At 43.2% G+C, this 17577-nt stretch overlaps 1 protein-coding gene across 5 annotated transcripts in view; it reads left to right on the top strand.

Annotated features, from left to right (window-relative positions):
- AMBRA1 (autophagy and beclin 1 regulator 1) overlaps positions 1 to 17577 on the top strand; it is a 132980-nt gene that overhangs the window by 94215 nt on the left and 21188 nt on the right. For all 5 annotated transcript variants that reach the window (XM_071744829.1, XM_071744827.1, XM_071744830.1 and 2 more), the window contains one exon: positions 10926 to 11065. In XM_071744829.1, the coding sequence (XP_071600930.1) occupies positions 10926 to 11065 (140 nt within the window). The remainder of the gene's footprint in view (positions 1 to 10925; positions 11066 to 17577) is intronic.

The raw sequence follows: 17577 nt of genomic DNA, 5'->3' as shown, positions 1-17577 counted from the left end.
TGTGCAAGTTAAGAACTTATCAGAACCATTGATAATATTAAAACAAAAATTAATTGGTGGAATTAAAGGAAAATTGATAGCTTACAGTAACACATAGCCTCCAGTGGAAAAGTTCATATAAATTAATGTACTTCTGAAAACAAGAGCAGTTTGCAAGAGAGATTAACAACTTCCTGCTGTAAAAAGCATGCTTGTTAGTGTGGTTCCTTGTGTGTCTCCTTCTTTGAGAGAGATTTTGACAAGTTCAGATCAACAGAGGGAGCTTCTGACAACTGTAAGTAGAACTGCAAATAATGTATTCAGTTGCTACCCAAAGAAATTTTTCACTGTTGGCAAAACTTGAACAAAGCAGAGTTTTCTTTGACTAGCAAAAGCCCAAGCAAGGTCAAAGACTGTGTGTGCTTGTTGGTACTAGGAAGAGGACATGCAGACAGAACCCCTTTCTGACTGATATGGGAAATCCCTCCTTTTAATGTAAAGTAGAGCATAGTAGGTTTAGTTGAGGCCAAATAGTTCTCTATGCTTTGTGTACCAGTAGATAGTGGCAAGCAGATATCTTTAGAAAAACAGAGCATATCCAAAACTCATCTTGTAAGCACTTTTTGTGTAGGATGCTGTAAGGAAGAGCTGTACTCTGTATCCCTGGAGAAGGCACTGCCACCTTGGTGCTGCAGGTGGCATGAAGATTTGCACAGATATACACCTTTGAGTAGAGATGCAGGAATGATATGTTGTAAGAGTTAAATTGGTATCTTGACCAATTCACCCATGTCTGCATAAGGACTGCTGAGACAGAATTTGCAAGAAACTGTGAAAACTTAAAACTCATTGGGATCCCTTAATAAAATCTTGTGTTCATATGTCATGTGGTGGTTAAACATGTGAGCAGTGTCAATTTCAGCAAACTATGTGAAGAAAAGACACCTGACACCTATTGAGATGGGGTGTGAAGCTGAGAATCAAGATTTTTTAATTTAATATGGGGTCCAGTATCAAAAGTGCTGTTTGGTTAAGGCCTTGAGCCCATTTGCCCCACAGTAGCCATTCTTAATTTCTGTGCAGTTGGGTACATAGTTTTAACTACATAGAAAAAATTATGGCTGAGTCCACGTTTCAGATTATTTTTGTGCAGTCATTTTGCCCAAGCCTGGTAGAGGGAAGCAGAAGCCAAGGTGAATTATTACCAGATTTGCACTCAACTGGCCACAGGCTGAGAAGAGATTTGCAGTCTGATGAAAATTTTCTCTTCAGTACTTCTTACCATCTTTCTTGAATTAAATTTAAGCCAACTCTTTCCTCTAGTATTTATTCCTTCCAGATGTGTAGGCAGCTGGATGACAGCTGCCTTTCACCTAGATGAGGGTGTATGTAGCTCTGTCATCAACATTTTGTTGACACTTGATCTTGAGTGTCTTTCTATTGAGTCTCAGCAGAGGGAGAGTGGGGTGGAATGGCAGCTGGGCAGGAATCCTTTGCTCTTGCCATTAGATCTTTAACATACTGTAGGTTTTGCTGTACAGGCTCAGCATGGCATTTAATAGGGAATTCACAGGTACTGCTTTTGATTGGCAGTCTGAGTTCAGGCAAAAATTACAAAGCTTGTCATTCCTCATGCCATAGGAGTGACCATATTTTTATTATTATTTAGCTTGTTCCAGAACTCTGAGCTATGAGTGATTTTTGCAAGAGATACCAATAGCTGGGGGCACATTCCTGGTTGCACAGTTCAGTTCACTGGTGCATCTGCATTGTATATATATGTATTTATTGTCTGTCATCCTAACACCCCCTTTGGCTTCTCTCTTTCTTTTCTTTCATGGCACACATGTGCACTTTAAAGGACAATTGTTTTGTTTAGCAATTTCTTGCTTACTCAGCCCTAGGTTTCAGGCCTGAGCAGTTCTAAAAGGGCTTTTTGGAGGAATTACTCTGGGATTGCAGCTTTTGGGAGAGAGGCAGTAAATTAATAAGCCACTTCAAGTGTGGTATTTTTACAAGTAAGGGCTTTGTTACCAAAGATGATCCATTTCTTTATAAAACCTAGTTTTTTGTTAGTGTCTTGAAGTTTTCCACCAGTTATTCTAAAGCTCTTGCTTATATAGTAGTTCCATGGCAGGCTTGTGAGATAAAGTACCAGGTGATAATGCCAAGAGCTAGCCTAAAAAAAGAAAGGGCCAGGTAATGAGACTTCTCCTGATGTGAAAGATCAGAAATAAACTATGTTATTAGGTATGGTCAGGAAGAACCAACAGTGGTTTACTGTGGTGTAAAGTTTCTCTGTCCATCCAACAGAACCTTGTGGTGCTGTCCTGTTTTAGGGATTAAATCAAGTATGCTCAGTTAAGGTTGCAGTCGTTGCTGAAAATTAAGGTTAATTATCATTCATTTCATTCCCTGTGGCTCAGAAAGCAGAGCTGGGATTTTCTGCATTGACATAAGGTGCAGGAAGAGGTTTGTTGTATTGGTAAAGACTGAAGAAGAATTTCATATACGATCCTATTGCATCTGGGAAATATAAATGGAGTTGAAATAAATTTTGTTTGTACAGAACATTAGATCCATTTGAGAATAAGACTGACAAAGCCAAAAAGATAAGTGCATTATTTTTTCCTTCTTCCATTTTAACAGAGAAGATCTAATGGAAAGATGTGTATGTTGGCAGGAATCAGCTGTGGGGGGAGGGGTTCAGAGCAGCATAGACCAGCCTGACTAATAAGAAGAAACTGAGAGAAAAAAAATACATTTTTTTCCCCTCTTATCATGGGAAATACATGTTCTTTTCATCTGCATGTAGATACAGAAGATGCCTTCCATACAAAGGGGAGATTTGCCTTGTTTTGAAATACTGATGTACATTGTCATATGAATAAATGTCTTGAGCCATTGGTCAGTTATGTGTTTGTTCTGCTTTGCATTCAAGGTCTTCTGCTTTAGAGAAGCCAGACTTGAATGCTTTTGCAAAGGGCACTGAGGTTTGTGGCACTGTAAGACACAAGTCTGAGTTTCCACATCTTTTGTGTAATTTATAGCTAGAAGGCAGAGTAAAGTATGTAATCCAAGCAAAAAAGCAATAGTTTTATTTATTAAGGGGATCAGGTTAAGATGTCATCTTTGTTTCTGGACCTTAATGTTTAAACTAGTTGGCAGCAGTATAGAAATCAGTGATTCAGGTGGCTTCCTAGCAGCTAGACAAAGGCCATATACTGCTTTCATTGGAGTAGGAGATGCTTCATTGGAACCTACCTGATATCCTGGTGTCAGAGGTAAATATGCTAACACATTAAAAAATGTACAAGGTAAGATCTTTCAGTGGCAAGACTTTGTTGGGATGAGTAAGGCAAAAAAACTGGTAAGTCATTTATTTAGAGACTGTAAACTCTCAGTGGAGTGCCTGGAATCAAAAAAGATGAACTGAAACTTCAGGTTTTTGTTTAAGGTCAGGTTGTGGAGCAGAAGATGAAAGCAGATGGGGAAATAGAAAATGGATGCAGCCCTAGTTGAACTGCTGTTGGTTTTGCTCTGCTTATGCCTTCATCCTGTCACTGCACCTCATCTGCTGCTCTGCAAAATAGTACAAAGTGCTATTCTAGTATTATAGCATAAAGTGCTCTGCACTTTGTAGCTTTCTGCATTTTTATTCAACTGTTCTTTGAGTAAATTCATACTGTGCATAGGCCTCAACTCAAAGTGTGATTTCTGTGAACTTGATATTGTGGAGTGGCTGTGTTTTTAGTGCTGTATTACATAGTCCATGTAACTTAGTTTGTTGAAGTTTACCTGCACTGGCCAGAAGGTCTTGTACATCTGCAGTTAACTTGGCAAGAGAGTACAGGCTCCACAATTACTTGGGTGGTATAATCTGTACCCACATGAAGAGCACTTTGCCACCATAAACTCTAGATCTATGATGGCACAAAATCTGAATGTTGGCTGCCAGTACACTTGGCCCAATCCAGCAGAGATCAATATTCCTTTCTGAAGCACTTTGCTTTGCAACCCAGGTCACAGAGGCCATGAAGCTGTGGATTTTGCCACTCATCCCAGTAAGAAGTTTCTGTTGGGCTTAACACATTAAATGTTATTCCTCCTGTGTGTTTTCGTGGTCAGCTTCTGGTGGCAGCATTGATTCAGCTGAAAATTAGTAATTAAATTTTAGGTTGGTGCCTCATAAACCCACCTGGTCTGCTCCAGCCTTTTCTCTCCCTTCACCTGTCAGGGTGGAGCTTCACAGATGAAAAGGTTTCCCCATGTAAACAAAAACCAGCTGTACCTCCTCCCCATGCAGTCCTTATCAAGGTTGATCTAACAGCCCAGTTTACTGCTTGCTCTAAGCAAGGGTAATGACTTGAAATTTATGTGCACCTTGAAAGGCAATGCATCTAGCTGAGAGCAGGAATGTCTCTGTTAACTGAAAAAAGATGAAAGCAGGAGTTCCTGCTGAGTTACCATACCCACTTATGCCAACTTTCTCTTCTCCTCTAGCTTCAAAACATGTCTTTTTTCTTTCTTGAATGCCAGAGAGGAGAAGAAAGGTCTTACTCTGCCAAACAAATAGCGTTCAGCTCTCCTCTGCGTCCCATCATTTTCTCTAGAGGTGGGGAGGCCTGGAGCACAGGGATGGCTGTGCTGGTGATGTGATGCCCCTGCTTGGGACAGGGATGGAGCTGCTCAGCCCAGGAAAGCAGAGCAAGAGCACTGCCAGCTGGCAGCAGCAGCACAGGCTTGGGGCAGCCTCCTGCTCCTCTGGTGACTGACAGCATCCTGGTGATTGTCCTGTCCAGCACACCTCAGAAATGGAGGGAAAAGGTGGAATTTGAAGAACATTGTTAAATAGCAAGAGCTTCCCTGGCACAGAGTGGGAGGGGAAGAGGGAAACACTAGGTCACTTTGCAGAGCAGAGGCTTTTAGGAAAAAGTTTGCTTACCCTTCTAGGGCAGGTACAAACTGTCTAGCTCTATACTTACATGTTGTGCCCTGGGTCCCCTTCTTCCATATAAATACAGCAGCTTGAAGGTGAGGAAGAAATCATCAGAAAAGATTTCTTGAGGCTGCTGATTGTCACGCAACCTCTCCTGGCTCTCTGCCATAAGTAAATATTTAGTTTAATACCTCAGCAGTGGCTGACAGCTGCTACAGTACTGATGTGCTGGCACTGACAAGTTGGAGGAGGAGCAGCAGCAGTGGACTTGAAGTGGCCTGAGCAGTCCACATGCAGCTTGTTTTTGGGGGTCTATTTTTTCCTTTTCCTCAAACCTTACAGCCCTGTTTTGTCTGAGCCATCTTCTCCCCTACTGAATTCAGTGTAGAAAAAGTGGCTGCCAAGTGATTAAATGAGCTTTAGGGAGTTCAGTATCATAGAATCATGGAATCATAGAAGGGTTTGGGTTGGAAGGGACCTGAAGATCACCTAGAGGAAACCCTCCTGCCGTGGGCAGGGACACCTGCTCAAAGCCCCATCCAGACTGGTCTTGAACACTTCCAGGGAAGGGGCATCCACAATTTCTCAGGGCAGCCTCTTCCAGTGTCTCACCACACTCATACTAAATGATTTCTTCCTAATGTCTAACCTAAATCTAACCTCTTCCAGTTTAAAACCATTACCCCTTGTCCTGTCACTATATGCACTTACAAAATGTCCCTCCCTGGCTTTCCTGTGGCTCTCTTCAGGTATTGGTCCACTCTGAGGTCTCCCCAGAGCCTTTTCTTCTTCAGGCTGAACAACCCCAGCCCACAGCCTGTTCTTGTAGGAGAGGTGCTCCAGTATTTACCCCAGTACTGACTGGAGGAACTCCACTTGTCTCTGGTCTCCATTTGGATGTCAAGCTGTTGACCCACTTCTCTATGAGTGCAGCCATCTAGCCAATTAGTTATGCATTGAGTGCTCCATCCATCAAATCTGTATCTTTCCAATTTAGAGACCAGTAGATGATGGATGTGCTCACTCCTGTTCAGGGAGGATGGAAAGGACATGCCAAAGAGGTAAGGTGGTGCTTCTAGTGAGGTCTTTGGAACATAAAAGTGCAGACATAAATTATTCAACCAGATCTTTCGCCACACCTTGTTACAGGAATGTAGAATGGAAGCACCTGGTTGCTGCTTTAGTGAATATTGCTTTCCCTTCATATGAGAATCACCTTTTGTGTGGAAACTTAGGTGCCTACAGTTTTAGTAACTCTGGAGGAAGGCTTTTTATCTTGCTGACATCTCCTGGACTCAGAGGAGAGATAAAGTCCCTAAAATGACAGAATAAGTCTGAAATCTCCTGTTAACTGTGGGTTGATCTACCCCAGAGTTGGGATTTTCTACAAATAGGTCAGTCAACTGTTCTCTGCAACTCAGGCTGGGTTTTGTGGACCTAAAGTGAATGGGTAGAACCTTTTTTGCCTGTAGAAATGACATATGTTTTATGTTGTTGCCAGGAAGAGGACAGCTTTCTGTTCTTACGTTGCCTGCTGGGGCTTCTGAAGCTCCCACTCTTCTGACTTCAAAATGTTTGTAGTTAGAGAAACTTACCATTCAAAATGCTGTTTCAGAACAGCATCTGGAAACAAGTGCAACTGCCACCTTCATAAAATACTGAATTGTCAAAACTGATGGTGGGGCAATGTATTACTGAATTAGTAGTCTAGTGATGCTAAAAGCAAGTTTGATAATGGCAAAGAGCCTGGAAACTTGCTGAAACTGCTGGCAGTGATTATGGGATGATAAAGTGTGATACACTGTGATATCTGTCCTAGATGGAAATTCCACCCTATTAAAAACAAATTTTCTGAAGGCTGTGGTACAGTGTAGTGAGCACCTTAAAAATTATTGTCCCTCTTGAACAGCCCTTCTAATCTGATTTCTGAACTTTTGGTGATCAATGTGACTGTTACATGTGGCCTGCAACTACTCTGTGAGTCAGCCACAATGAAAGGCAGGGGTGAATTATCATCTTTATGCATTTTTATTACTAGTTTTAAGAGCATTTGAGGGTTGACAGGCATCTCTTGACCTAGAAGCTGGAGAATCATATGAGTGGAGGATTCCTGTAACAATATTATTTCTAGAAGTTCAGAACTGCAAAGCATGGAAAATCCCACTGTCAAAGAAGTGTGGTCATTCTGTGGCATCTTTGGCTACTTTGGTTGAAATATCTTAGTAACTTTTTTAATATTTAGCAATGGAAACAAAAAGGGAAAATAAAAAGAAGGGAAAAAAAGTTTAAAAAAAAAGGGAATTAGCTGTGATCTGTGGAGAATAATGTTTCCTGGCAGGCCCTTCTGGCCCTCTTTGAATAGAGGGACCTGCTGATGTTGAAGGAACTTAATTTTTTTTTCCACTCTGTGGATGGAGTAGGGGGTCTTGCTAATGGATGCAATTGCAACAAGCAGTCTGTAGGACTGCATCAGATTGATTAGCTGGGTTCTGGTTACTGCTGGGAGTGGTGATTATGTTAGTACAGCTGCTTTCTGTTCTTATGTACTAATTACCACATGCACGGATGTCATCACCCTTAACACTGCATGGAGTTGTCCCATTAGTGTGGGAGTGGGAAGCAGCAGGGAAGGGGAGCTCTTCAGAGTAACAAGATGTTTAAAAGTGAATGGAATGGAGTGGAGTGATGAAGCAACAATTCTTACACAGAATTTTTATACCATCTTGTATTTGAGATTCTGCCCTCAGCCAGCATTTTTGCACATTGTCAGAACCAGACCCATGTCCTTGGCAGCACTTCCCATGGGTTGCTATTTACTGCAAAGTACCTGGATGCTGAGCTGTAGCTTCCAAGTCCTCCTCCTTGACATGGCTGTTCATGGAGCCTGTGGGACAGTGGCTGTGCAAACTGGCATGGCAGTGGAGGAGAGCTTGTGGCCAGCCTAGGAAGGCAGCTTCTTCAGCTGCAATATCTTGCAAAGATGCTCTCAGAAGAAAAGATTTGTTTCTGACTTGCCAAAGAAGGATGTGTTAGAAAACCCTTGCAGTTCTTGAGACATTTGGAATGCTTATTTTATGAATTTATGCTCCCAGCTCTGGTGGGCCCCTCCCTTTCTCCTCCTTCCTCCTCCTCAAAATCCAATCTCCCCATCTCAGAGAGTACCATAATCTCCGTGGTAACAGGTGCTGCCATCATACATCTGACTTTTTTTTCCCCTCTTCTTTTTCCCTCTGCCCACCCTTACCCCCTCCAGCAAGCAAGTAAAGGGAATGGGGCAGATATGATGAACGTGGGTACGAGGTAGATAACCCCCTAAGGGCCTGTTCCTTCCATCCAAGCACTGAACTTCCCTGGATACATCAGAGTGAAGAGTGACCAGTTTCTGTCATACAGAGAAATCCATAGGACATATCCTCTAATATGGCTTCCTCAGAGGAGAGGTTATGCTTCGTTATGCTAGCTGAGTACCAGCCTAATGAATTATAATTATTGCATCAGGCCACCTCAGCAGTGCACTAGTGGTTGATCTGCATTCCCATCTACCTTTATCCTGCTGTTTCATCATATCCTCATTCTGCTTCCTGATCCAGTACCCTGCCCTTTTCTGAGAAGTCCTCGAGAAAGTTTTTGTGATGGATGGATGGTTGCCCAACAGAAAATCTAATGAAAAATCTTTCACCTGAAATCTTTCCCATTGAAAATCTAGACTTGAAGTCTGTGTTACCTGCAGGTAAACCTGCAGAAGCTCTGTTAATGATTTAAACTTGGAAATAAATGCAGTTTTTAGTCTTGCCCTTCTTAAGCCATGATGGAATGTGCTCTGATGGCCCGGCTCACTGAAGCAGTTTATCCCTATTTATAGCTGGTAATGAAACTTAGCTCATTGCCCCTCTTTCCACTTCCAGTGCCTTTGTTTTTATGATCTATATACATCATGTTTTCTGGCTAAATGGAATATCAGTGTGCCCAGTTCTGGTTGCTGGATGGCAGGAAAGCATTGTGCTGTACAAAAGACATCTTGGACTCAGAGGAGAATATCTGCATAGATATCACCTGTTCTTGCTTTTCAAGCTTATATACTTCAGAAACCAAGCCAGTGCAGACCAGAAAGCAGAGCTTGTTATTGGTCCTTCATGTGCAGTTTTCATTAACCTGCATCCATGCAGCATTTGGGAAGAACTGGCTTGCAGCCATGCCAACTACCTGCAGCAGCTCTTCAGCTTTTTACCCTATGGCAGTTAAATGTCTGGTGTTCTAAGGGGACCTAAATGGAGGGATTTGTTACTTGTGTACTTGTGTTGTTCTCGTAAACTCTGGATTTTGATTTTTCTTTGTGCACTGTTGGTATGAGGCATGGTCAAATGCATTTTCAGAAGAATGTTTAAGAGTTTTAAAAAAGGAAAGATCAAGAAATGACTTTTGCGTAAAGTTTAATTTCCTTAATAGAAACAATGAGCTTTTGATGCTGAAACACCCTATACCTGCCTGTTTCCTGTTCCATACTACTCGATTAAGATGAGAGCTGAAGGCCAAAAGAGTCCCAGTTGTCCTGCTTTCCAGTGACTATGCCACTTGTCCTCACACTGTTAGATTAGTTTGAATAGTGACATGCACATCCATTTGGGGTCAGAATATCTTCTGCTTTGCAGCTGTGTGCCAGCCTCTTAAACATCCGGGAACACATCTATGTACATTTGTAGCAGCTGCCTACTGCTGGATTAGTGCTTTCTTGCAGTTTCCTGTCTGACACACCTGATCTCCTTTTATGATCAGGGGACCCACCTGGTGGATGAGGGGAAGGCTGTGGATGGAGTCTACCTGGACTTCAGCAAGGCCTTTGACACCATCTCCCACAGGATTCTCCTGGAAAAGCTGTCAGGCCACAGCTTGGACAGGGGCATCTGTGCTGGGTTAGGAACTGGCTGGAGGGCCGGGCCCAGAGAGTGGTGCTGAACGGTGCTGATCCAATTGGTGTCCTCCAGGGATCAGTGCTGGGCCCAGTGCTGTTTAATATCTTCACTGATGACTTAGATCAGGGGATTGAGTCCACAATTAGCAAATTTGCAGATGACACCAAGCTGGGGGGGAGTGTGGATCAGCTGGAAGGCAGGAGGGTTCTGCAGAGGGACCTGGACAGACTGGAGAGTTGGGCTGATTCCAACGGGATGAGGTTCAACACAACAACCCCATGGGGAGCTCCAGGCTGGGCACAGAGTGGCAGAAAGGGACCTGGGAGTCTGGATTGCCAGGAAGCTGAAGAGGAGCCAGCAGTGTGCCCAGGTGGCCAAGAAGGCCAATGGCATCCTGGGCTGGCTCAGGAACAGCGTGGCCAGCAGGTCCAGGGAAGGGATTCTGCCCCTGTGCTCAGCCCTGGGGAGGCCACAGCTTGAGTCCTGTGTCCAGTTCTGGGCCCCTCAGCTCAGGAAGGAGATTGAGGTGCTGGAGCAGGTCCAGAGAAGAGCAAGGAGGCTGGGAAGGGATCCAGCACAAGTCCTGTGAGGAAGGGCTGAGGGAACTGGGGGTGTTGAGGCTGGAGAAGAGGAGGCTCAGAGGAGACCTCATCACTCTCTACAACTCCCTGAAAGGAGGTTGGAGCCAGGGGGGGGTTGGGCTCTTTTCCCAAGTAGCTACCAGTAAGACAAGAGGCCATGGGCTTAAGCTCTGCCAGGGCAGGTTTAGGTTGGATATTAGGAAAAAATTCTTTACAAAGAGGGTGGACAGGCATTGGAATGGACTGCCCAGGAAGGTGGTGGATTCTCTGTCCCTGGAGGTTTTTAAGAAGAGCCTGGATGTGGCACTGAGTGCCATGGGCTGGGAATCACAGTGGTGGTGGATCAAGGGTTGGACTTGATGATCTCAGAGATCCTTCCCAACCCAGCTGATTCTGTGATTCTGTGATGTTTCTCCACGGCCAGTTGTGCTCTTGCAAGAGAAAATGTTTGTGTGAGCCTCCTTGACTCTCCTGCCTTATATCGTACTGTCAAATAACCTCCTTTTATTGTTTCAGAGAGTTTTCAACGTTCTGTACCCAATGCCTGCTGACCAGAGGCGACACGTCAGCATCAACTCTGCTCGCTGGCTGCCTGAGCCAGGTCTGGGACTGGCATATGGCACCAACAAAGGGGACCTGGTGATCTGCCGACCAGAGTAAGTGATTGCTTTACACAGAGTTATAACTGACTTTTTACTAAAACTTTCCAATGAGAAAAGCAAGTTTGAGCTGCTAGTGATATGCTTGCTTTCCTCAGTTTTCATGGACCCCTTTGAGTCCACCGACCAGGCTGAAAGCTTCTGACCTAGTCTCACCAAATAGTTGTTACAGTACGGAAGGATGTGATTCTATGAACTGCCAAGTTTTTTGCCATTATTATTTCCTCACTTGAAAACCCAGTGATATGTTGTATAGGCTTTAGCTCTCTCTTGTTTATACAGTGCCAATGAAGGGTGTGACTACCCCTTTGTAAATATGCAATCTAGATGTGGTGTGACACAGATGATAACTTGGCACCTGAGCAGTGAGACATGTATTCCTCTCATTGTTCTTGTGAATTCTCTGCACTTTAATGCCCTTTTCTTAGTTATGTTGTGCAAGTGCTGCTTTTTGCTTCTAGTGTTGCAAGAACACTTCAGGGGTTTCTCTGCTTCAGTTATTTCCAGGTGCTTTACTACTCTGATATTCTTGTAGGTTTTGCTTCGTATTTTGAAGTTCCTTGTAACCTGAAACCTGGCAGCTCAAAACTTGCAGCAGTGCTGATAATCTTACCTCATGCGTGTGGACTCCATCTGTTGTGCATAAGATCAGGAACGTGGTGCTTGAGGAGAGTCAATAGTCAGTGTAGAACCACTATTTGAAATCAGAATAAATATATCAAGTAGTAGTCATGACTAATTCAGTTCAGCCTTTTCCTGAAATCTGTTGTTGGAATTCAGATTTTCCAGTTTCAGTAGTAGTGAATGCCAGAACTCTTCAGCCTTTTGGTTCTCTTGAACATAGGTCTTATTTATACATGAAATTCTATAATATATTATTATGGAATAAGCTATAGTTACTGTCTTCCAGGATTAGTGGCTTTCTTGAAGAATAGTTGCTGTACTTGCCAAGCAGAAGAATTATTCAGGAATAAATGGCTGTCTTTCCAAACTCTAGAGGGTTATTCTGAAGTTATTTTCAGTATAAAGAAGTGTTAAGATCTAGTCTACTGGTTGTGGCTCATGAGATGAAGAACTTGGACAAGAACCCAGGGATATGAAGCCTTCCTTGAGGGTCGATGCTTTAATTGACACTGCACCAAGCTGCAGTGTCAAGCTTGGTGTTGCTGTCCTGGATTGCTACACCCCACATTAGATAGCCATTCTGGTGCTTACAGTAGCCCTAAGCAAAGTGGCATGTTACTTCTTGGCACCTGACTAATTAAACACATAGCAGGAACACTTTCATGGTGTGTTATGGAAGCACTGTCAGCCATTCTGCACCATCTCCAAGAACTTTAGCTCTCCAGGTTGCTAGGGCACTCTTCTGTCACAGCAACAATCATAAAGAAGTACAACAAACATAAGGTATTTGTATATAAATATGAAACAAGGTGGCTGTAGAGGTGGGAGATTTATTAGTGGCTTGACAGAAATGCTTCAACATGTGTCCTGCTTCTGGTGTTTGTTGCAGACCTCCCATGGATTGGGTTCTTTTTGGAGCAGGACACTTGATATGTTCTGTTCTCACCTGCACCATTTTATAGACCAACAGCAGCAGGAGTGACATAGAAACCTTTGCACAAAGGTGTAGATATGCAGACAGCTGAGTAATTTGCACTGAGACCCTGTTATCAGAGCACATGAATGAGTAAGGCTCTGTCAGAGCAGGAGTGGCTTGCTCCTTCAATGGCTGCCCCAGATTACTTGGAAGATCCTCAGAGAAAAGAAAAATCCCAACATGTTGATGCCATCTCAGTAGTTCTTGGCTTAATAAATGTGGTTTGAAGTTGGCAAATCTGATAAGTGGGTGACAAAAAATATTTGGTTTCCATATACACAGTAATAAAGGAAGAGAAATATTGAAGGATTCAGCAATTGATTGAGCAGTGTATGAGGGATAGCCTAGCAAATATCAGAGAGCAAGAAAACACTGAGCTGTTGAAGACATCCCTACTGTTCTCATTTGGTAATGAGAACAGTAGCAAACAACCAAGATGATTATAATTCCCTTGGTCTTTATTCCCAGGTACAATGGAGGCATTTGAATGTAGGTACTACAGAGATCACATAAACTGGTTGGAATAGCATCTGTGTCTCAGATACAGAATTTGAAAAGTATGTGCTTAGGGAAGATCAGATGAATAGACTGGATGGACAAGCTGGCCCCCCAAAAAAAGGCATAATCTGCATGTGCACATAATGAGAGACCATGCAAGTAGTTCTAAATGAAACAGTAATTAAAATCAAACGATTTGGGTTATATTGCTAAGTTGGGGTAGCACTGATGGGAGGTTTTCTTGCAAATTAAAATGGAGGAGTTCCATTGGCCATCTGAACTTAGTACACAGATTTATGGGATATGTGATTATGGGGTATGTGTATGGGGTATGCATATGTATGAAGGAAAGGAAGACTGAAGCCATGGAAAGCAGGGTTGAATGTCCTGTCATTTGATTAGGGTGGAGTATAGCAGGCTTGCATACCTGCCCTTGAAAATTATATGGATTTATTTTTAATTAGAGGTTCAACTAAGGACTTCAAGTCTACTACCTTTGCATTTTAATAAATCCAGTAAATTTGTAAAGAATTAGGATTAGAACAGGATCTGATAAAGAAGAGGTGAAGGCCTGGCAAGAGGAAAGAATACAACATGAGAGCTGGACTGCTTCACAGAAGAGGTCACTGAGTTGTTTAAGGAGCTGTTGTGGGGCTGGTTATTAATCCTGTTTACACAAATGCCTTGTAGAGTGTGCTGAATAGATTTGCAGAGGATATGGCATTGTTCTTGTCACTAGGGAGAAAGATCAGAGTAATGCACAAGAAATTGTTTGCCTTGAAAGTGACTGGAGCTATAGAAATAAGATAGAATTTAATAGTACAAAGTTCATTAAGTAACTAATTATACTCAGTAGGTAAAATGACAGAAAAGGAGAAAAGACATGAGGTTTTAGTTGATCATAGGTGATTGAGCCATCAATACATGAGGCTGTAGAACCAAAACATTTAGTTCTAGGATAAGACACAAGATGCTTAACAGCAGAGATAGCAGAATGTTGCTGTCACTTTAGAAGAAACTAGGTACATAATCTGGAATATTTTAAAATTTGCATATCCATATTTAGAATTGCCTTTAAACTCATACAGTAGTTGAGAGGAGCTGCTAGTGTAGTCAGTGAAACATTTTTCCTCAAACCTGCAGCTTGGGGTCTTTAGCAGAGCTAAAAAGGAGGGGGTTACATAGCCTTCCATAAATCTCCAGAAAAGGAGAAGTATTTAAATGCATATATTTTTAGAGAATGAAGAGACATAAATTGAATATAACTAGGTTGTGGCTGTGAACTAGAGAAAGATGGGTAACCAGCTGATTTCTGCAGCCTGTATGTTGGTTGGTTGGTTGGATTAAAAAGGTTTAGCTGCTTGGAAATGCAGCCTGGCTGCCTTGCAGATACAAGTGTATGACTGGAATACTTCTGACTGGGGTAGGAATGGACTGCTGAGCCATGAGGCACTTTTTCAATATTTTGAACCCGAGGTCCATGTCTAAACAGGCTCTGAGAGCTGCTGTGCTATAGGGAAGTGAGATGGTGACAGCAGTGTTCTTCCACACTTGGAAAGGTACCTAATGGGTCTGAAAGAAGCCTATAAGAGACTGGAATTCATGAGCCAGCACAGTAGCTATGAGGATAGAATAAATGTTTTTATTACCCAAATGTATAACCCCTAGCAGGGTTGCATTCTGGTGAGTGGAGTGAAGAAAGGACATTGTACATCTCCTTAGATTTCAGGGTGACATCCATCACCATGTAAGTCACTGGAAAGAAAGTTCATGGAATTGACTGCTGGGGACAGAGCACAAAATTAAGGAAGCTGACAGGAAGAAGAGCATCTACAAGTTCTGAAAATTTTTAAGAGTAATGAATGGAATTGCACAGATCACAGGCAGTGTGTCTTTGGGGAATGCTTCATGTTGGGCTGATTCCAATGGGATGAGGTTCAACAAGGCCAAGTGCCCTGCACTTTGGCCACAACAACCCCATGGGGAGCTCCAGGCTGGGCACAGAGTGGCAGAAAGGGAGCTGGGAGTCTGGATTGCCAGGAAGCTAAAGAGGAGCCAGCAGTGTGCCCAGGTGGCCAAGAAGGCCAATGGCATCCTGGGCTGGCTCAGGAACAGCGTGGCCAGCAGGTCCAGGGAAGGGATTCTGCCCCTGTGCTCAGCCCTGGGGAGGCCACAGCTTGAGTCCTGTGTCCAGTTCTGGGCCCCTCAGCTCAGGAAGGAGATTGAGGTGCTGGAGCAGGTCCAGAGAAGAGCAAGGAGGCTGGGAAGGGATCCAGCACAAGTCCTGTGAGGAAGGGCTGAGGGAGCTGGGGGTGTTGAGGCTGGAGAAGAGGAGGCTCAGGGGAGACCTCATCACTCTCTACAACTCCCTGAAAGGAGGTTGGAGCCAGGGGGGGGTTGGGCTCTTTTCCCAGGCAACTCTCAGCAAGACAAGAGGGCACAAGGGGTCTCAAGTTGTGCCAGGGGAGGTTTAGGTTGGACATTAGGAAGAAATTCTTTACAGAGAGGGTGATCAGGCATTGGAATGGGCTGCCCAGGGAAGGGGTGGATTCTCCATCCCTGGAGATATTTCAAAAGAGCCTGGATGTGGCACTCAGTGCCATGGGCTGGGAACTGCAGCGGGAGTGGATCAAGGGTTGGACTTGATGATCTCTGAGGTCCCTTCCAACCCAGCCCATTCTATGATTCTCTGTCTGTCTTGTTGCTTTTCAACCAAATGTAGTGATGATTGGCTGGAGCAAGGGTACTCAGGTCTGGTTCAAAGGTGAGTCCTAATGATACAAAAGTGTGTGGCCCTCAGATGTGGATTGGAGACAGTTTGCAGTGTGTGTGAGGTTTTGACAGCCTGTTCTTTTTTTCGAAAGTCCTGTAGTTCATTCTTGTCATGGTTCAGTGTAAAGATGCTTGCCAGCTGAGAGACTTGGCATGCAGAATCTTAGATCACGAGTCAGCTAGCAGACATCTGCTTGCACATGGCCTCACATTACCATGTAGTAGTCAGTGCCTTTTGGATGCAAGATGATTTTTGTGTTCCGTCCAGAAGTGTGCTGTGAAAAGGCTCCCATGTTATAAAGAGTGAACACCACTGAGCTAAATCAAAACATTAAATATATTGCTCAAATGTTCAGTGGAAGAGCTGTGTGTCATGAAAACTGGGTTCCCTTTGGGAATACTACTTGAGGCAGTGCACTCCACTTAGCAAATGAAGAAAACTACAGCATTTGTGGCCTGGGTGTCTGTCACAGGAGATGGCACAGAGCAGTGTGAATTCCCCCCAACCTCTTGTGCTCCACGCTGACTTTTCTGTCTGGCTGCTGCTGCTTTTTTAGCTTTGCCAAGGCTGTTTCTCCACCACCATAAGGTGCCTGACATCCTTTGTAACTGTGACCAATGCTCACCAAAGTTCTCTGCATCTTTCTTGGCTCTATGTAGTTCAAGGTTTGATTAATTTCCTGAATTTGGGCGTTTTGTAGCATGGAATGAAACCCACAGTATCTTGTATAGTAGAAACACCTCTACTGAATTCAAAAGGAATTTGGTTTTTAGTGTTTATAACCTTTATTGTCCTGTCACATCCTAACAAGAGCATTCTCATTCAGAAACATCCTTGGTGGGTTAAGACCAAAAGTGAGGAGAAGCAGTCTGTATGCTGCTTGTTGCCCTTAGCTGAGTTCTCTTGTTGAGGACTGCCATGGAAGAAGGGGTGTCCAAATACTAATTCTTCCTTGTTTCATCCTAAGTGCCCTCACTCATCCTCAGGAGCAGGTTCTGGAAGGGCTCAGTGCTCATGTGATTTTGAATATACAGATCCCAAAATCTCAGTCTTTTATTATTTTAAATTTTTAATTTATTTAATTTTATTTTTTTATTTATAGAATTATATAGAATTAATTTATAGAATTACCAAGGTAATTCTGTGGTAACTGTTTCAAAAGCAAGCAAGCAGTCAAAGCACCTTATCTAAGTCTGGCTATGTATTGCAGGCATCCACAAGAAAGAGGATTTCTTGAGCACAGAGCCTCTGGTAGTGGAGTTCAGTTATCCTTTGGAGAGGGATCTGATTCAGAGGCAGCATCCCTTGGAATTATCTTGTTGAGAAGAAGGTGTGGAGAGTCTCAAATTGATTCATTACTATGTCGTGTGCATGTTTTAATTCTTTGTGCTGAGATCTGCCTCTAAGTTGAAATTATTTTGGGAAAACTCTCGTCATGATAAATTCCTATGCTTTGCAGAGGATCATTGCAGCTCTGTCCATGGCAATCCAGCTAGGTTTTTTTCCTCTCAAATTGCTTATCCTTTCATACCATAGTGGGGACAATGTGTTACATCTAGTTACTAGGGGACATCTAGTTACTAGTGCTGGTAAAGAGATGAGGATCTGTTTGGCTACCTGGCACTCATGGTTTTTGGC

This window comes from Heliangelus exortis, chromosome 5 (genome assembly GCF_036169615.1).
Source record: "Heliangelus exortis chromosome 5, bHelExo1.hap1, whole genome shotgun sequence".
In the NCBI taxonomy this organism is placed as follows: Eukaryota; Metazoa; Chordata; class Aves; order Apodiformes; family Trochilidae; genus Heliangelus; species Heliangelus exortis.
Note: the sequence above shows the minus strand (reverse complement) of the source record. Positions and strands in the feature narration are given on the sequence as shown.